The sequence below is a fragment of the Mustela nigripes genome, chromosome 9, assembly GCF_022355385.1.
Source record: "Mustela nigripes isolate SB6536 chromosome 9, MUSNIG.SB6536, whole genome shotgun sequence".
Classification (NCBI taxonomy): domain Eukaryota; kingdom Metazoa; phylum Chordata; class Mammalia; order Carnivora; family Mustelidae; genus Mustela; species Mustela nigripes.
Genome location: NC_081565.1, coordinates 856,104 through 871,433, shown reverse-complemented (window position 1 = coordinate 871,433; position 15,330 = coordinate 856,104). Strand labels below are relative to the sequence as shown.

Here is a 15,330-nt window from a genome sequence, read left to right as displayed (position 1 = left end):
GCCCCGCCCCCAGCTAGCTCTGCCGCTCTCTGTCCCTGGGGACTCTTCTGGATGCCACCTCTGGTGGCACAGCGCGGCCTTCACGCCTGGCTCGAGCGGGACAATTCCAGACTCCAGAGGGGGAATCCGGGCTCCTGGCTTCCGAGGGCCGGACGACACCCCAGTTACCACATTTGGTTGATTTGTCCGTGTACGGACTTTCAGGCTGCCCCCACGTCGGCTGTCACGAGTTGTGTCCTGGCCGGTTCCCTTGCCGCTGGGGGAGGTGACAGCCGTGTGGGGGTGTATTTGAGGAGCTGCTAGCTGCGCCGGTGACATTCTGCGCAGCCTGACTTCCACTTTGGCCTTCACTGGACCTCCTGCTCCCTCTACACATTCTCTAGAATTTCAAGTCCATATTAGTTTTAAACACAAAAACACTTACTAGGGGGCTCCCGGAGGGCTCGGTCATTAAGCATCTGCCTTCAGCTCAGGTCATGAACCCAAGGTCCTGGGATCGAGTCCCAGGTTGGGCTCCCTGCTTGGCGGGAAGCCTGCTTCTCCCTCTGCCGCTCCCCCTGCTTGTGCACCTTCTCTCTCTCTCTCCCTCAAATAAATAAAATCATCTGAAAAAAACGCTAAAAACCATCAACAGCAGCCAGGGCACCCACACGCTGCTTTGACTCACTGTTGCCTTGTGCCCCCCGTGGCCGCCGGCTGCACTGTCCTGCGGGCCTCTGGCTCCCCACGCCTGCAGTTGGGTGTGTCCCACCTTTGCTTTTGGTTCTGTTTTGGGGGGAATGTGTGGGGAGGGGCAGAGGGAGAGGGAGAAGCTCCGTGCCCAGCTGGAACCTGACGCGGGGCTCAGTCTCACGACCCTGAGGTCACGACCTGAGTCGAAATCGAGAGTTGGACACCCGACTGACCAAGCCCCTGACCGACCGGGCCCCCCAGGCCCTGACTCTAGCCTTGGGTTAGATGTTGACTGGGTTTAGAGTCCTGGGGCGACGCTTACTTTTTCTGTGCATTTGGAACCACGCCTGCGGCCTCGCCTGGGCCCCTGGTGGGCACGTCGCCGGCACTTTCTCCAACAGCCCCTGCGATTCGTCCTGGGGAAGTTGGGTCATAAGCGTGTCGGATGCGGCTCCGACCATCGGCTCACACTTACGGGAGCACGTGAGCAGCTCCTCCATCTCTGGGCCCCGCCCTGAGCCCCCAGCCGGCGTCCGTTCTCCGGCGCTGCCGTGGTTGAGGGCCGCTGGGGCTGGAGCCGCAGGTGCCGCCTTCTGAGGCCCGGCCCTCCGTTCCCACGCGGACGCTCAGCACCGCGGACAGCGCGCTCGGTTCCGGCTCCCGGGAGGCGCAGGCGCTCGGAGTCCGCACCTGCTGGAGGGCGTCTGGGTGGTTCCCAGTCTGGGTCCCGCGCAGCTGCTCTGAGCGCTTGCTGGTGTGGAGCGCCCTCGCGCTGTCCCTGAGCAGTGGTGTTGCTGGTCGCTTGAATGCCAGAGAACGTGTGCCATTTTCCAGAGTAGCCGTGACAGCCTGAGGGGGGGGTGTGCCCCCCCCCGCCCCCTGAAGTCATCGGCTGAAACCCAAGCCTGAGGTGAAGGTGTTGGGACACGGAGCCTTTGGGAGGGGACAACGGGTCACGGGTGGGGCTCGGGAGAGAGACCCCAGGGAGCTCCACCACCCACCCCGCCCGCCGCCTGGGGCCGCAGCGCAATGCTCAACTGGGGCCCCAGCCGGTGGCCTGGTCTCCGCCTCAGACCTTCACGACTGGGCGACACAGCTGTGTGTGGCCGCTGACGTGTGGCGGAGTGGGGCGTCCTGTCACACAGCCTCGCAGGCGGACAAAGCGGCCGCGCCCTCTGGGCTCCCCACAGCCCAGGGGGTGTCCCGTGCCCCCTGCCCCGCAGCCGCGCGCTGGGCTTCTGTCGTGGCGCGAGCGTGCCTTTCCCGCTTGTGTGGCGCGAGCGTCTTCTCCGGGCGGGGCGGCTGCTGAGCCAGAGAGCCGTTGCCGGTTCCAGCGACGCTCCGTTCGTCCGCCGTGTGACCACAGGCGCTTTCCTCTGATTCATCTTGGCCATGTCTCGGGCCGGATCGGTAAGTTCCAGTGTGCCATGGGCCAGGCTTTCAGGTCGCGTCTGGGAGCCTCCTCCTCCCACCAGATACCGGAGGTGCGCCTCCGTCCCCTCCTGCAGTCGTGACAGGCCACGCCTAGGCCTCTGATCCATTTTGAGTTGATTTTGGCAAAGTCCGGGAAGTTTAGGTTAATTTCTCTGCATCTGGCTGGCCGTGTGTGGAAATGACTGTGTGCTGTTTGCCTCACAGACGGCCGTAGCCTCCCTCTGTCCACTCACTGGGGCCTCCCTCTGTCCGCTCACTCGGGGCCTCCCTCTGTCCACTCACTCGGGGCCTTCGTTGAAGCCGCTGCCACGCGTGTGCGACCTGTTGCCCCCACCTGCGTGCGCTGCACCAGCGCCGTCCGTCCGTCGCACGCGCCCCGGCGAGCGGTAGCTGCAGGGCTGGGAACCCTCTGCTGTCCTCCATGTTGCTCAGAGGGTCTCCAGCGGTTTCTGTCCGTCGCCAGAACGGGTGAGTCTCGGGATCCCCTGCCCGTAGCTACAGGAAGCCCTGCTGCGCACGGGTGGGAGTTGTCCTAAATCTAGGGTCAGTTTGGGGGAAACTGATGTCTGTGTTGTCTTCCAACCCAGGAACATAATTTGTGTCTTTGCTTTTTCTCCGAGTCATCGTTCTGTGGCGCCCAGCACGAAGGCCTGCTTTCTCAGGTTGCCGCCCAAGCGTCTCCTTCATCCTTGAGCTGTCGTAAAGCGTTGTATTTCTTTAAAGATTTTGTTTATTTGTTTACTCAGAGAAAGCTAGGGAGCAAGGGGCAGAGAGGGAGTCCCGAGCAGACTCCTTGCTGAGCACGGAGCCCAGCGTAGGGCTCCATCCCACGACCCCAAGATCACGACAGAATCAGGAGTTAGACGCTCAACTGACGGACCCACCCGGACGCCCCACAAAAGTTCATTTGTAAGTTTTGGTTTCCAACCGTATATCCCTAGTGTGTAGAAACAGTTGTTTGTGCGTTCTCTTTGTATCCTGTAAGCCTGATAACTCACTGGTTCTAGGAGTGAACTGGTTGTTTTTGTAGCTTTTGGGGAACTCCCCACAGGAACGCGCTGTTGTCTACGCGTGAGGACACGCTCACGCTTCTCCGGCTGTGCGCCCTTCAGCCGTGGCTCATTTACACACCTGCTCAGTGTCCCCCTGTGAGGGGGCCCGGAGCAAAGGAGGGGCTCCCGGACCGCCCCTGGCCTTGGGAAGGTTCCCTCTCCCGCGAGGGAGACGCTACCAGCAGACGGTGCCGGCGCCTTCCCCAGGCTGAGCAGGTCCCCGCTCCTGCCCGATGGCCACGGGCTTCGGCACGGCTGGGATGCTCTGTGAAGCACTTTTTTGGCATCAGGAGATGAGTCCATGTGGTCCCTGCCCCGCGCTCCGTGCGGCTCCCGCTGCCGCGTCTCCACATCTAGTACCGGCCTTGCGTTTCCGGATTGAGTGCCCTGGGTCGCGGCGAGCACCTCAGTCTGTGCCCTTTCTGGATTTGGTCTAACTGTCGCTCGAGGATTCTGCATCTGTATTCGGCGGGCATGTTGGTGTCCTTCCGCGGTCTTTGGTTTCAGGGTCGGGTCGCAGGGGCCGTATGGAGAAGGAGTTTGGGCTGAGGTTCGTCTCGCAGTGCAGCTGTGGTCCTCTCAGCCATATTCCCTGTGCCGTGGAAGGGAATGTGTCTTCTGCCCTCGCGAGTGGACTGCTGCTGCGCAGCTCGGGGAAATCCAGTCGGTTGGCAGATCCTACACGTTCAATCACATCCCCCAGAGAGATACGACGACACCCGAATCCCCAGGAACTCAGAACGTGCCCTTTCTGTGTAGTGTGATCTAGTTACAATGAGGCATAGGGTGGGCCCAGGCCCATAGGAGGGGAACCTTTTAAAAAGGGGAGATTTGGGCACAGAGGGACAATGATGGGAAGAGACCCAGGGGGTGGCCATGTGGAGGCAGAAGGTCGGACTGACAGATCGACAGAGGAGGACACCGGCGGCCGAAGAGGCAGGAGGGGTCCCCCCGCGGCAAGCGTGCATTCTTGTGATCTCTGGAGCATCAGACAAGGGGCTCCCAAGTGTGTGGTTCCTGGTTCCAGACGCCCTGGGGAATGCGCTCAGGGCTGTGCCAGGTTCTGGCCTGAGCGGGGGCGCCGTCTCCGGGTCTGCGGGTCTGCGGGTCTCCGGGTCTGCGGGTCTGCGGGTCTGCGGGTCTGCGGGTGTGCGGGTCTGCGGGTCTGCGGGTCTGCGGGTCTGCGGGTCTGCGGGTCTCTGGCTGCGCTCTCCTGTCGTTCAGCCGCTCCGCTTCGGCGGGCTCTGGCTCTGTTGTGAGCTGCGCACACGGTGGGGAAAGCTTCGCCTTCTCAGTGTCTCCCCCGTGGGCAGCACCCCGTCTTCCCCGGTGAGAGCACACACTCCCGGAGGTCAGTGGAGCCGCTCGAGGCCCCTTTTCTGAGTGTTTCTGTGGAAAGTTTCGCGGTTTCCCTCCCCGGCGCCCTGGTGGAAGCCTCCGCTCGGGTTGTGGGGTTCGCGTCTCCCGTCTCACGCTGACGGTAACGTAATTTCTGCCGTGCCGGTGGGGGGGCCCCTCCCGTGTTCTTTGTGTTCTGTGGGGTCTCTGTGTTTGTGACTCCATTTCCTCTCGGTGGCCTGGAAGACAGAATTACTTGGACTGTTTTAGTCGTCTGTGTCAGTCCCTCTGTTGTGGTTCTGTCTGTCTGTGCAGTCCATCTAGGTTCTAAGGACCACAACGTGCTGAACTTTCACTGTGGTGTCAGCAGGTGCGTGTGCAGCGTGGGACTCCACACGTGGGACCCCACACGGGGCTTGACCGCACGGCCCCCAGATCAAGGCCTGAGCCGAGATCGAGTTGGACGCGCGACCAACGGAGCCCCCAGGCGCCTGCAGAACACACTCGGCTTTTAACATCTTCCCGGAGGACTTGGTGTCGTGCCCTTTCCCTGGGATGTGGGCACAGACCGCCAAGGGTCCCTTCATCACCCCCCATATCTAGACCGAAAACGGCCGTCAGAAGACATCCTAACTGCCTTTCTTTCCGCCGTCAGACATGTTCGGACGAGCTCAGGTCAGGTCGCCTGCGGTTCTGCGCCCTCGTGGTGACGTCCGTCAGGAGACCGGCCGTCGCTGGCCACAGTCTCATTGTCTTTCACTTGGGAAATCCCACCTGCGTCCATGAACTGTGTTTTCACGGCCGCGGCGCCGGGGAGGGGCTGCCCCTCGCTGGGTGGGCAGGCGCCCCCCCACTGCCATCAGGGTTCTTCTGTCTTGGGTTCCCGCCGTTTGCGGAGACGCGTCTGGGTGTGGGCTTCTCGGCTGCCTGAAGCTGTGGGTGTGTGTCCTGCGCCACACGCGGGCGGTTCCAGCTGTCCTGTCCACGGTCGCTCCTCTTCCTTCAGGGGCCCCCAGGGCAGAAACCTTTAGTGTCTGTCCCAAAGGTCTCTGGGGCCTGACTCCCCCCAAAATGGTTTTCTTTCCTTTGTTCAGGTTGGGTGACTTCCGTCCCCTGTCTTCAGTCACGGTCACTGACTTTTCTGTCACGTCTGTCTGCTGGTCCCTCTGTCCAGTGAGTTTTAAAATTTTGCTTTTCAGCCCTCACGCGTCCGTTTGGCTTCTCTTAACCTTCTGCTTCTGTGCTGAGACTTTCGTGTCTTCACGTCTGTCGAAACGTCTGTGAAGTTTATCCAAGCGTTTCTGCGTCGGCCGCCGCAGAGCCCGTGCCGGACAGTCTCGACAACTGGGTCTTTTCGTCCTTGGCGTCCGCCGAAAGTCCTTTCCTCTGAGCTGACATCTTGGGGGTCTTCGTGTCCCGACTAACCGTGGGTTACATTCCAGACGCGTCTGGATCCGCTCCAGGTCCTGTCTGACTCCTGGGCGACTGTCCATGTCAGCGTTGTTAGGGTTAGGTCCACGACGCCCACCGCGGTCTGTGGGCTGGTCCTCGGGCTGGGACTGGGCACTGGTCCACAGGCTCCTGGGTCTGTCGCACGCATCTGCCACCCGGCGGTCGGCCTTAGCCCGGTGGTCGGCCTTGGCGGTCATAGCCACCTCACGGCTGCTTCCCAAGCTTCTCCCTCCGGCTGGGGACCAACCCTGTCTGCTTCTTCAGCCAGAGACATAGGGCCCTTGCCGTCCTGCTCTGTCATGCCCTTCCACGGTCCCAAGGCCACTTCTGGTCCACGCAGCAGCAGTGCAGAGAGCACAGCAGTCCCGGGCTCTCGGCGCCAGAGCTGCAGTCCACGCCACGGGCCCTGCAGCCAGCACGCTCGCTGCCGGCGGGGCTGTCTGTCGGCTGCTCCGTCGTCCTGGCTGGCTCTTCTCTGGGCACTGGCTTCTGGGCCGAGGCTGTCCTGAGCTCTGGCCGGGGCGCAGACGTGGAGGTCCAGGTCTGCTGTTGCTTCCCATCTGCTGCTGTGTCGCCCCGTTGGGGGCAAGTGCTTAGCTCCTCTAGCGGCGCCGCGGGAGGGACAGGCCACATGCCTGACCCACCGTCCTTGGACCCGGAACCTCTGCCGAGAGCTTTAGGATCTCGGGACCATGGCCTCGCTGTGACCCACCTCGTGGGCGCCACTGCCCGTCCCGGCCAGACCTCAGCACACGCGCCCTGAGCACCTCTGTCCTCGCGACTCGGGCTGTGCTCCGCCCGGCTCTCCCTGCCGCAGGGGTGAGCTGCCGCGGCCGCGCTGCCTCGCCCTCCTCCCCGCACCTCCCTCCCGTCCTCGGGTCTCAGCCAGGTGCATCCTCCTCTGTCCTCTGGGAGCCCGCTCGCGCCCGGGGCCGCTCTGACCTCCCGTTTCAGTCACGCTCCCGTCCTGTCCCACTGGCTTCTTCTCGGAAGTCTGGGACGGTGTTTCTTATTCCCCCTGCTTGCGTTTTACACGTTGAGTTTCCCGGATGATTTTAAGTCTCCCCAGAGAACGTTCCATCTTCGCCGCTTGTCGGGAGCTGCTTGTGGCGCCCGGCCCTGTGGCTCTGGTCTGGCTGGGCCGCGCACGGGACGTCTGGGGCTCTGGTGCTACTGTGCCCTCATCTCCCGGTTCCCCTCCTCGTCCTTCTGCTGCTGATTACTGTGGGCTGGGGCGGCCTCCTCTGGGTGCGCTGCCCACACTGGTGGACCCTCGGCCAGGAGCAGCTCCTCCGGGCCCGGTGACTTCCCTGCCGAGACCCTCATGCCCAGCCGTCCCCCTGTAGCCAGTGCAGGTCCAACCCCAGCAGCCTCTGCTCGGCACTGCTCTGGCCTCCCATTCCCCCGTCCGTGTCTGCCACGTCTGTCCCCCAACTGTGGTGATGGTCACTGTGTGCGCATAGTCAGACAGCTGGACACGATGAGCTCCCTGTGTAGCCAGGCACGGAAGTCAGGCTGCCGCCCCATCCGCACCCCAACCCAGCCCCTGGCACCCAGCACAATGAGGGGGGCAGGTGAGCCCCCAAGGGCAGACGTGGATCAAGCTCTGGGGGTGAGTGTAGGGCTGCTTCCTGCCCCCACGTCCGCCTCCGCCCGGCATCCCCAGACCCACACTGCCGTGTGCGGTCCTCCACGGGGCGCCCCTTCACACCTCCCCGCTGGCCGCGAGCGCGTGCCATGCTGGACATGCTCTGGCACTTTCTGCACGCCAGGGACAGCGGCTGGGGACACAGCCCCGAGCGTCCTGCTGTCAGCCGGGCCCCTCCCCCACACAGAGACTGGACGACAGGGTGCTATTGCCAACTGTTTATTCAGGCCCGCACGGGTGACCAGTGACATGCAGTTTGCCTGGGCCCACGGCACACTGACCTGTACCGCCGGCCCTGCTGGTGAGCAGAGGCGCTCCCAGAGGAGGCCCGACCGAAGCGTACGTGTGCTGCTGACGGTCGCAGGGCACAGGCCTTGGGGAAGAGGGTGCGGGAAGGGCAGGGCCCAGTGTCCAGTGCATCCCAAGCCGGCGGGGGGGCGGCCCCCGCGCTGAAGGTCACAGCCGTGGAGGCGGTGTGTGGTGTGAGCGTGGGGGGGGGGCAGGCCGACCCCTCCCGGCGGTCCTGCTGGACCCCCGTCTAAGGCTTGACTGTCCCGAGTGTCTCTGCCCACCACACGGTCGGGGCCCTCGGGAAAAGGCTGCGGGCCTCTGTGCCGTCTTCAGTGGGTCCCAGCGGCCCCAGGACGCTCCTATCGGCCGGTGCCCCTCTCAGCGCCTCTGGCTGCCAAACCAGGAGATAAAAGGGTAGGGCCGCGGACGCGGGGCCTGGTGGATGCGCACCGTGCGGGGAGAGCGCCAGGCCTTGATGGTGGCGTCGTCGCTGGCCGTCAGCAGGAGCTCCTGCTCTCGGGGGCTGAACACCACCGAGTTGACCACGTCCTGGTGCCGCAGCTTAGCCAAGCAGATGTTGTAATGCCGGTCCCAGATGTAGCCATGGCGGTCCTCTGCCCCGCTGCGGGGGAGCCTCGGTGAGACCCTGCCCCTGCTCCCAGCCCCAGCCCAGCCCAGCCCCACGCACCTACCTGGCCACGAAGTCCCTGCTGACGTCCAGGAAGATGAAGAAGCACTCGTCGTTGGGCGTGTAGGCGCGGTGCGCCCGCAGGGCCCGCTTCACCTCCCGCATGGTCTTGAGGTCAAACACCAGCAGGTCAATCTCCTCTGCGATGGGCGGTGGCTGCATGGGGTCGGCCACCACGGAGCCGCTGGGCCAGGCCCGGCTGTTTACGTACAGGTACCTGGGCGAGGGGCACCCTGCTCGGTATCAGCGGCTTGTAGCGGCCCCCACCCAGGATGCTCTCGGGGGCCCACCTGTTGTCTGGGGACAAGCCCATGCCGATGATGTGTCCGTGCACGTCGATGACGTGGTCCAGGGCGTCAAAGAAGGCGTCCGAGCCCCGGCCCTCGCCCAGCACAGGCCCAGCTGTAGTCATCTGGTGTGGCAGGATCTGCTTGATGCCTGCGGGAGGGCCGGCAGAGAGCAGCGGCCTCTGAACGAGGGGCCCCCACGGAACATGCACTCCAGGCAGCTGGACCGGGGGCCGGGCTCCCAGGACAGGCGGAGGAGGCCGACTCCTCCCACAGACTCCAGCCCTGCCCTTGGCCAGGGGAGGCCAGCCCCGCGCCGGGAATCGTCAGCCCCCAGGCCCCAGGGAGGCAGGAGGGCCCCCTGCCCTACCGATCTGGTGGGGTGAGTAGGTGAGGCAGCCCGTGGTGAAGATAAGCAGCTTGTGGGCGTCGGCCATGCCTTGCTCCGGGGGCTTGGTGCGGCCCTGGGCCAGCAGCTCGGCCACCTTGGTCTCCAGCGCGTGCTCCGACAGCTGGGGCTGTGCCCGCCCATCCAGGAGCCCATCCAAGAAGCGCCGCAAACCCTCCTTGGTGCGGGCCGGAGCCGGGCCTGGCCCCGGGCCTCCTGCCTCGTCCTCACTGTCGCTGCCCAGGTCAAAGACGCGGCTGGGGGACGCGCCGGCGTCCAGCAGGAGGTCGGGGCTGTCAAAGCGGCTGCAGTCGGCCACCATCACCGTGCGGATGGTGCTGGCGTTGAGGTTCTGAATCTTGAAGAGGCGTTTCACTACGTTGACGTTCTCTGACTCCACGTCCTGGGGGTGGGAGACAGCAGGTGGGCACCAGGCCAGGCAGGGGCCGCTGCAGGGGGCCGCCACAGGGAGCCGCCGGCCCGCACCTGGAAGGCGTTGTTGAGCCAGAGCACTGAGCAAGAGGTAATGTCCCCGATGCGGTGCAGGTTCCCCGAGATCAGGCTGGTCTCCGTCAGCCAGCAGCCAAACACGTCGTAGGGCTTGTTGCGCACTCGCGACAGCAGAGCGAAGTTGTCTGGGGGGGGCGGGGGCAGGGCTGTGGGAAGGGGCTGGGCGGGGTGGGGGAGGGCACAGGGCTTTGTAGGAGGGGGTGGGGGTGGCCCTGACCGCCGGCCCTCACCTAGGCTGATGACTGCGATCTCACCCGATGAGGAGTTGTGGGGCCCCAGGAACACCCCGGACGCCAGCAGCAGCGAGTCGTCCTGGTTGAACTGGGAGAACTGGGTGTAGCTCCAGTTATAGGGCCGCATGTCCGCGCTGTGCAGCAGCGAGATGGTCAGGTCATTGTTCCAGATCTGCACGGGGGGGGAGTCATCCGGGGGCCTCTTGAGCCCGCCCTACACGGGACCCCAAGGCCCAGGCTGCAAGTCCCTCTCCCAGCTGAGCTCAGGCCCCGGAACCATCACCAGGATGGGGCTCCTGGCCCTGGCTGCCCGCTGACCCGAGAGGTGTGGGTCCGTGTGGCTGGCTCCTGGCCCTGGAGCGCAAGTCGCTTCCCTCCACGGGCAGTGTGGGCCGCCCCGGCGGGCCGCAGCGGCCGGGGGCCGGGCTCACCTTGACGGTGCAGTCCTTGGAGCAGGAGGCAAACTGGTAGCCCGAGTGGGAGAAGCTGAGGTGCAGAACCTGGTCCGCGTGCTCCCTGAGTGTCTGGACCTCCACGCAGGGCACCGTGTCATAGAGCCGCCGAAACTCTTCGTACCAGGATGTGGCCGCTGGGGGTGGGGGGTGGTCACCGCTGGGGCCCTGAGCCTTTTCCCACAGAGGCCAGCACCCCGACAGCGTAGGGGACATCACCTCAGCTGCAGGGGTGCCCCTGGCACCCCCAAGCCCCTGCCTCCCAGCCAGGACTGTAGTGAGGCGTGACCCGGCTGCTCCCCATCCGTGTGAGGGCCGCGCGGTGCCCTGGTGACCGCTATGGAGATCTGGGCAGTGGGGGACCAGTGCTGTGGCTTCAGCTGGCAGCATGTGAATGGCCCTGCCTCCCGCCCTCCCAGCCAGCCTGGTGGCCTGTGGGGCCACGTGCAGGCCCTGACCTGGGTGCCGGGGCACGTCTCGGGCCACCTGGTAGTAGCGGTAGAACTGCTCCCTCCACAGGAACTCGTCCCGGGACACGGCCTGCCACTGGCGGCACACCAGACCGGCGGCCAGTACGTCCGCTGGGCCCAAGCTCAGGAAGATCTGGTAGATGAGGCTGTCAGGGAGCAGGGGTGTGCCCCCCTCGTCCATTGTGACATTCTGCCCAGGCAGCCCTGAAACCCACACGTGGTCCCTTAGTTGCCGGTTGCACTGGCAGAGGATACTGGTCCCAAGGGAGGGGCCCCGTGGCTGAGCTGAGGCCAGTGCCCTGCTGGGACTTCCATCGGACTGAGCCTGTGTAGAGGGCCAGCTGGCCCTGCCCACCTGCCTAAGGGTCCAGCGGCTCCTCCAAGCGCCCTGGACAGCCACACTCCTGGACCCCACACTCCTGACGGGCGTCCCCGCAGGTCCCAGTGGTTCCCTGGAACAGGCAGCTCCGGGCGGCCAGCAGACCCCGCTCAGCACCTCCCAGCCCGGGCCAGCCTGAGCTGGACCCCACATCTGCTCTCAGCCCAGAAGGGGCCAGTGGTGGGGTGGGGCCCTCCGACCCCCTCCCGCGCGGGGCCCGGAGACACATGTGGGTGCCTGGGTTGGTGACCGCTCCGAGCCCGAGAAACGAAGACCCGGTGGCCCCCCACGCACACCTGCCACTCTGACCTGGCAGCCCCAAGGCTTCAGAGCTGTCAGCGTGGGACCGAGGTCCTTCGGAGCAGAGGCCTGGGGCCCGCGGGACAAGCGCCGGCCCGCCTGCCCCAGACGCCACCAGGGGCACCAGCCGGCCCTTGGCCTCTGCCCTGTGGCCTGGGGGAGCCCTGCCCGGCGGTCAGCGGGCCAGCGCGGCCGCTGTCGCTGCCGGGCGAGGTGGGGGCGGGGCGGGGGCGGCCCAACGTCCCCTCCCCCCTCCCCTCCGAGGGGCTGCGGGGGGCGGGGCCTCGGCTCGGCCCCAGGCCCGGCGGCCTCGGCCACTCATTCATCGGCAGAGGGCGCGGCCGAGGCTGAGGGGCCGGAGACTGGGGCTGGGCGTGGGGGACGGGGGCCCGGGGACCGGACGCGGCCGGTTTGCGACCCTCCTCGGGGCCGGAGAACCGGGGGTCCGGGGCAGGACGACGACTTTCCCCGGGGCCGGGCGCACTCACCGCGGCCGCCTCCGCCCGGCTGTGCTGCCCCCGCCCCGGCGCCCGGCCTCGGCCGGCCGACCCGCTTCCGCCCCGCCGCTCCGGCCGCCGCGTCTCTATGATGAAGCCCGCCAGGCTGACGCCTCGAGCCCAGAGGCATCGATGGCCGCAGAGCGCCGAGCACTCGGCAGCCCGCCTCGGCGTTGCTGCGCCTGCGCGCACTCCAGCCCGCGCCCAGCAGCGCCCCCGGCGGCCGGGAGGGGCGGCGCCCTTGCACCGGGGCCCGTGGGCTGGGCTGAGGGCAAGACTCACTCACTCTGACGGTTCTCCCAGCTGCTCGGGGCCGTTGGGTTAGGGGGTCGTGGGCAAGGAACCAGAGGTCAACTCGGACTTTGTAAACAGGATATGGCGCCAGGGCCCTGCCGGGAAATGCAGAGTCGAGGAGGCTGGGGGTGGACTTTCGCGGGGCGGGGGGGGGGGGGGGGGGGGCAGGTGCTTGGTAAGGCAGGAGGACCAACGGGGACTTACTGGGTTGGTGGTGGACGTCGCCGACTTCCTGTGCCAGGCTTCTGGGCGGAACTGGACGGTGGACTCTGACCCAGGACTCAGCCATCCTGGCCTGGCTTCCCCCAGTCCCCACACCGTTACTGCCACCGCCATGCTGACCCCCAGGACTGCACTCCTCTTGACTTTGCTCCTGGCTGGGGACTCCCTGAGCCAGAGGGCTCGGAGACCTCCTCAGCCCCGGTCCCCCATCAGCACCATCCCGCCAAAGGCCAACTTTGACGCTCAGCAGGTAGAGGAGAACAGGTGGTGGGGGCAGGATGTCGCCCAGCTTTCGGGGGGCCAGGGCCAGGCAGCCCCTCATCCCCGTGTGCCCTCACATGGCCTGCCCCTAGTTTGCAGGGACGTGGCTCCTTGTGGCTGTGGCCTCCTCGTGCAGCTTCCTGCAGGAGCAGGGCCACCGTGTTGAGGCCACTCTACTGCGTGTGGCTCCCCAGCGTGCAGCCATGGCTGTCAGCACCTTCCAGAAGCTGTGAGTCCCCCGCGAGGACCCCTGCCCCCACCCTTGCTGTGGCCTGGACCAGAGTCCTGTGGGACCCTGCCCGGGTTGGGGTCCCTAAGTCTGCTGTGCGCCCCCTGCCCCCCAGGGATGGAATCTGCTGGCAGGTGCGGCAGCTCTACCGAGATGCGGGACTCCCGGGCTGCTTCCTGCTTCCAGGTGAGGCCGGGGCAGCAGGGATGGGGGCAGGGCTGGGGGGGGAGGAGCTGACTCCGCTGACTCTGCCCGGCTCCAGGCGCCCGTGCGGTGGACATGGTCGTCGGAGAGACGGACTATGAGGGCTTTGCCATCCTGTACCTGGAGCGGAAGCGGAGGCTGTCGGTGAAACTGTACAGTGCGTCCTTGTGGGAGTCCATGTCCCGCACACACTCAGGGCCTTGTGTGCGGGGCAGGCCGGAGGGACACCCAGACGCTCCTTGTCCTCCCCTCCCTGCATTCTGACCTCAGCTGAGCAGGGGTCAGGGAGGGGCCCTAGTGGATACCCCGGTGTGGGGACAGAGGGGACGTGGAGGGGGATGGGTGCGTCCCAAGCACACAACCCCTGTGCCCGGCGTGCCCCTCACCGCGTGCCCAGGAGCCCTGTGTGCCCCACAGCCCGCTCGCTCCCTCCAAGTGACTCGGCGCTGAGTGCGTTTGAGCAGCACGTCCAGAGGGCCAACCTGACCGAGGACCACGTCTTGTTCTTCCCCAAGTACGGTAAGCCTCCCCCAGCAGCCGGCCTTGCCCTCCCGCCGGGTGCCCTGCCCCATCCTGACCCCTGCTTGGGCCTTCAGGTTTCTGCGAGGCCGCAGACCAGTTCCACGTCCTAGATGGTGAGTGGGCAGTGCTGGCCGGGCGGTGCAGTGACGGGGCACCCTCGCTTCTTCATTGGCTGAGTCTCATCTCTGCCCCAGAAACAAGAAGGTGAGTTCAGGCAGCGGCCCTGACCTTCGAAGGAGCGAAGACCCTGACGGTGGCGGCACCTGCTACCCCCTCACTGAGCCCCAGCGCCCCACAGGTCAGGGCCACCCCATGGGGGTCACTCTCCCTGCGTGCCCTGAAGCTGCGCATCACCCCCAGAGCTCAGGAACGTGGCCTTCATTAAACACGGTCTGTCTTGGCCCCTGATTTCTTCCTTTCCCCGTTGGACCTGCACCGGGGCCGCTGTCTGCCCATCTTCTCACGGGCACGTGGGGCTGCTCCCCTGGGTGGGCTGGGGAGGGGCACGTGGCTGGCTCCCCGGTCAAAAACCCTCCCCAGGGAGGCAGGGTGGTCCCTGCTGTCCCAGTGCCCCCGTCTCTGCCTCTTAATTGGGCCGCTGCTCTGTGGTCCCAGCTGCCCTCCCCTGCTCCCAGGCTATGGGCACACGTGCCCTGCTAGCCTTGCTGGGCTGCCCGGGGTAGGCCCAGGACCAGAGCCTGCCCCCCTCCCAGATGGCGGGGGGCCTTTTCTAGAGGGATCAGGAGCCCTCCCCACAGGTTCTCCTGGTGTCCCGCTGACCCTGAGCTCCTTCCTGGGAGGCATGAGTCCAGAGTCTCAGTGGCCCTCTGGCCTGTGGCAGGACAGGCCACTGGGGAGGGACCGGCAGACCCATGGGGAATGGAGGCAGGGAGAGGGACGGGCTGAAAATGGGGTAACAATGTCCAGCCCACGCCGGGCAGGGGCTGCCTGGAGAGGGCCCTCCAAGTGATGCCAGACTGTTGCGGGGATGTGGAGTGCTGGGGCAGGTCTGCCTCCGGGGGCTCCCCAGTACCCTCCAGGGTAGGCTGCACATGCTTTCCACACCCCAGGTCCCGGCCGACCTGCCAGGGTTGCTGACACGGGGAGATCCCTGGGAGAGAAGAGTCAGGACCGGGGAGAACTGACCCTAGAGGAAACAGAAGCTACTCCAAGAGTGCAAAGGGCACTTAAACAATTTCGAGTCACCCACATATGCCCTCCCCCCAGGGTCAAGGTCTGCCCAGGGGTCCTGCCGGGTGGCTGCCCCGGGACTAGAGGAGGGGGTTGCGGCCCTTACCCGGTGCCAGGAGCCCCTCCTAGTGAGAACACGCCCCAGATCCTCCCAGCACCCCCCACCCCCCATCTCGTGAAACCATCTTCTGCATTGGCTGGAGGGCACTGGCCAGTTTCGACAGCTCTGCTGGCTTGGGAGCAGGTACCCTGCCCCACAGGCGCCCACCGGGTGCCCTGAGGGGCCTGCAGGCGCCCTGCTCCGGGAAGGCGTGCC

General features: G+C 65.9%; 2 protein-coding genes across 6 annotated transcripts; one reads left to right on the top strand and one right to left on the bottom strand.

The window, feature by feature from the left end:
• Positions 1 to 7,799: 7,799 nt before the first annotated feature.
• On the bottom strand, positions 7,800 to 12,674 carry FBXW5 (F-box and WD repeat domain containing 5). 5 transcript variants are annotated; one of them, XM_059410261.1, is made up of 9 exons: positions 12,083 to 12,172; positions 10,904 to 11,119; positions 10,425 to 10,582; positions 9,991 to 10,165; positions 9,737 to 9,885; positions 9,233 to 9,653; positions 8,866 to 9,013; positions 8,580 to 8,792; positions 7,800 to 8,509 (listed from the first exon to the last, which is right to left on the bottom strand). In XM_059410261.1, exons 2-9 carry the CDS (start codon positions 11,094 to 11,096, stop codon positions 8,266 to 8,268), a joined length of 1,701 nt encoding a protein of 566 aa, XP_059266244.1. In that variant the 5' UTR covers positions 11,097 to 11,119; positions 12,083 to 12,172; the 3' UTR covers positions 7,800 to 8,265. The 5 variants fall into 5 exon arrangements, with proteins under 5 accessions (XP_059266244.1, XP_059266246.1, XP_059266247.1 ...); XM_059410263.1 differs by having other exon boundaries at positions 7,800 to 8,278; XM_059410264.1 differs by lacking the exon at positions 12,083 to 12,172 and adding an exon at positions 11,604 to 11,774.
• Positions 12,633 to 14,224, top strand: C8G (complement C8 gamma chain). The gene is made up of 7 exons (XM_059410267.1): positions 12,633 to 12,857; positions 12,961 to 13,097; positions 13,213 to 13,283; positions 13,360 to 13,458; positions 13,719 to 13,820; positions 13,898 to 13,936; positions 14,018 to 14,224. Exons 1-7 carry the CDS (start codon positions 12,720 to 12,722, stop codon positions 14,029 to 14,031), a joined length of 600 nt encoding a protein of 199 aa, XP_059266250.1. The 5' UTR covers positions 12,633 to 12,719; the 3' UTR covers positions 14,032 to 14,224.
• The last annotated feature ends 1,106 nt before the right edge of the window (positions 14,225 to 15,330 follow it).

Coding starts and splice junctions, on each gene's coding strand:
- C8G (XM_059410267.1), top strand. CDS start 12,720: ATGCTGACCCCCAGGACTGCACTCCTCTTGACTTTGCTCCTGGCTGGG. Junction 12,858..12,960: donor CCAACTTTGACGCTCAGCAG/GTAGAGGAGAAC, acceptor GCCTGCCCCTAG/TTTGCAGGGACGTGGCTCCT. Junction 13,821..13,897: donor CTTGTTCTTCCCCAAGTACG/GTAAGCCTCCCC, acceptor TTGGGCCTTCAG/GTTTCTGCGAGGCCGCAGAC.
- FBXW5 (XM_059410262.1), bottom strand. CDS start 12,674: ATGGCTGAGTCCTGGGTCAGAGTCCACCGTCCAGTTCCGCCCAGAAGC. Junction 9,654..9,736: donor GGCTCAACAACGCCTTCCAG/GTGCGGGCCGGC, acceptor TCCCACCCCCAG/GACGTGGAGTCAGAGAACGT. Junction 8,793..8,865: donor GGCTTGTCCCCAGACAACAG/GTGGGCCCCCGA, acceptor CCCCTCGCCCAG/GTACCTGTACGTAAACAGCC.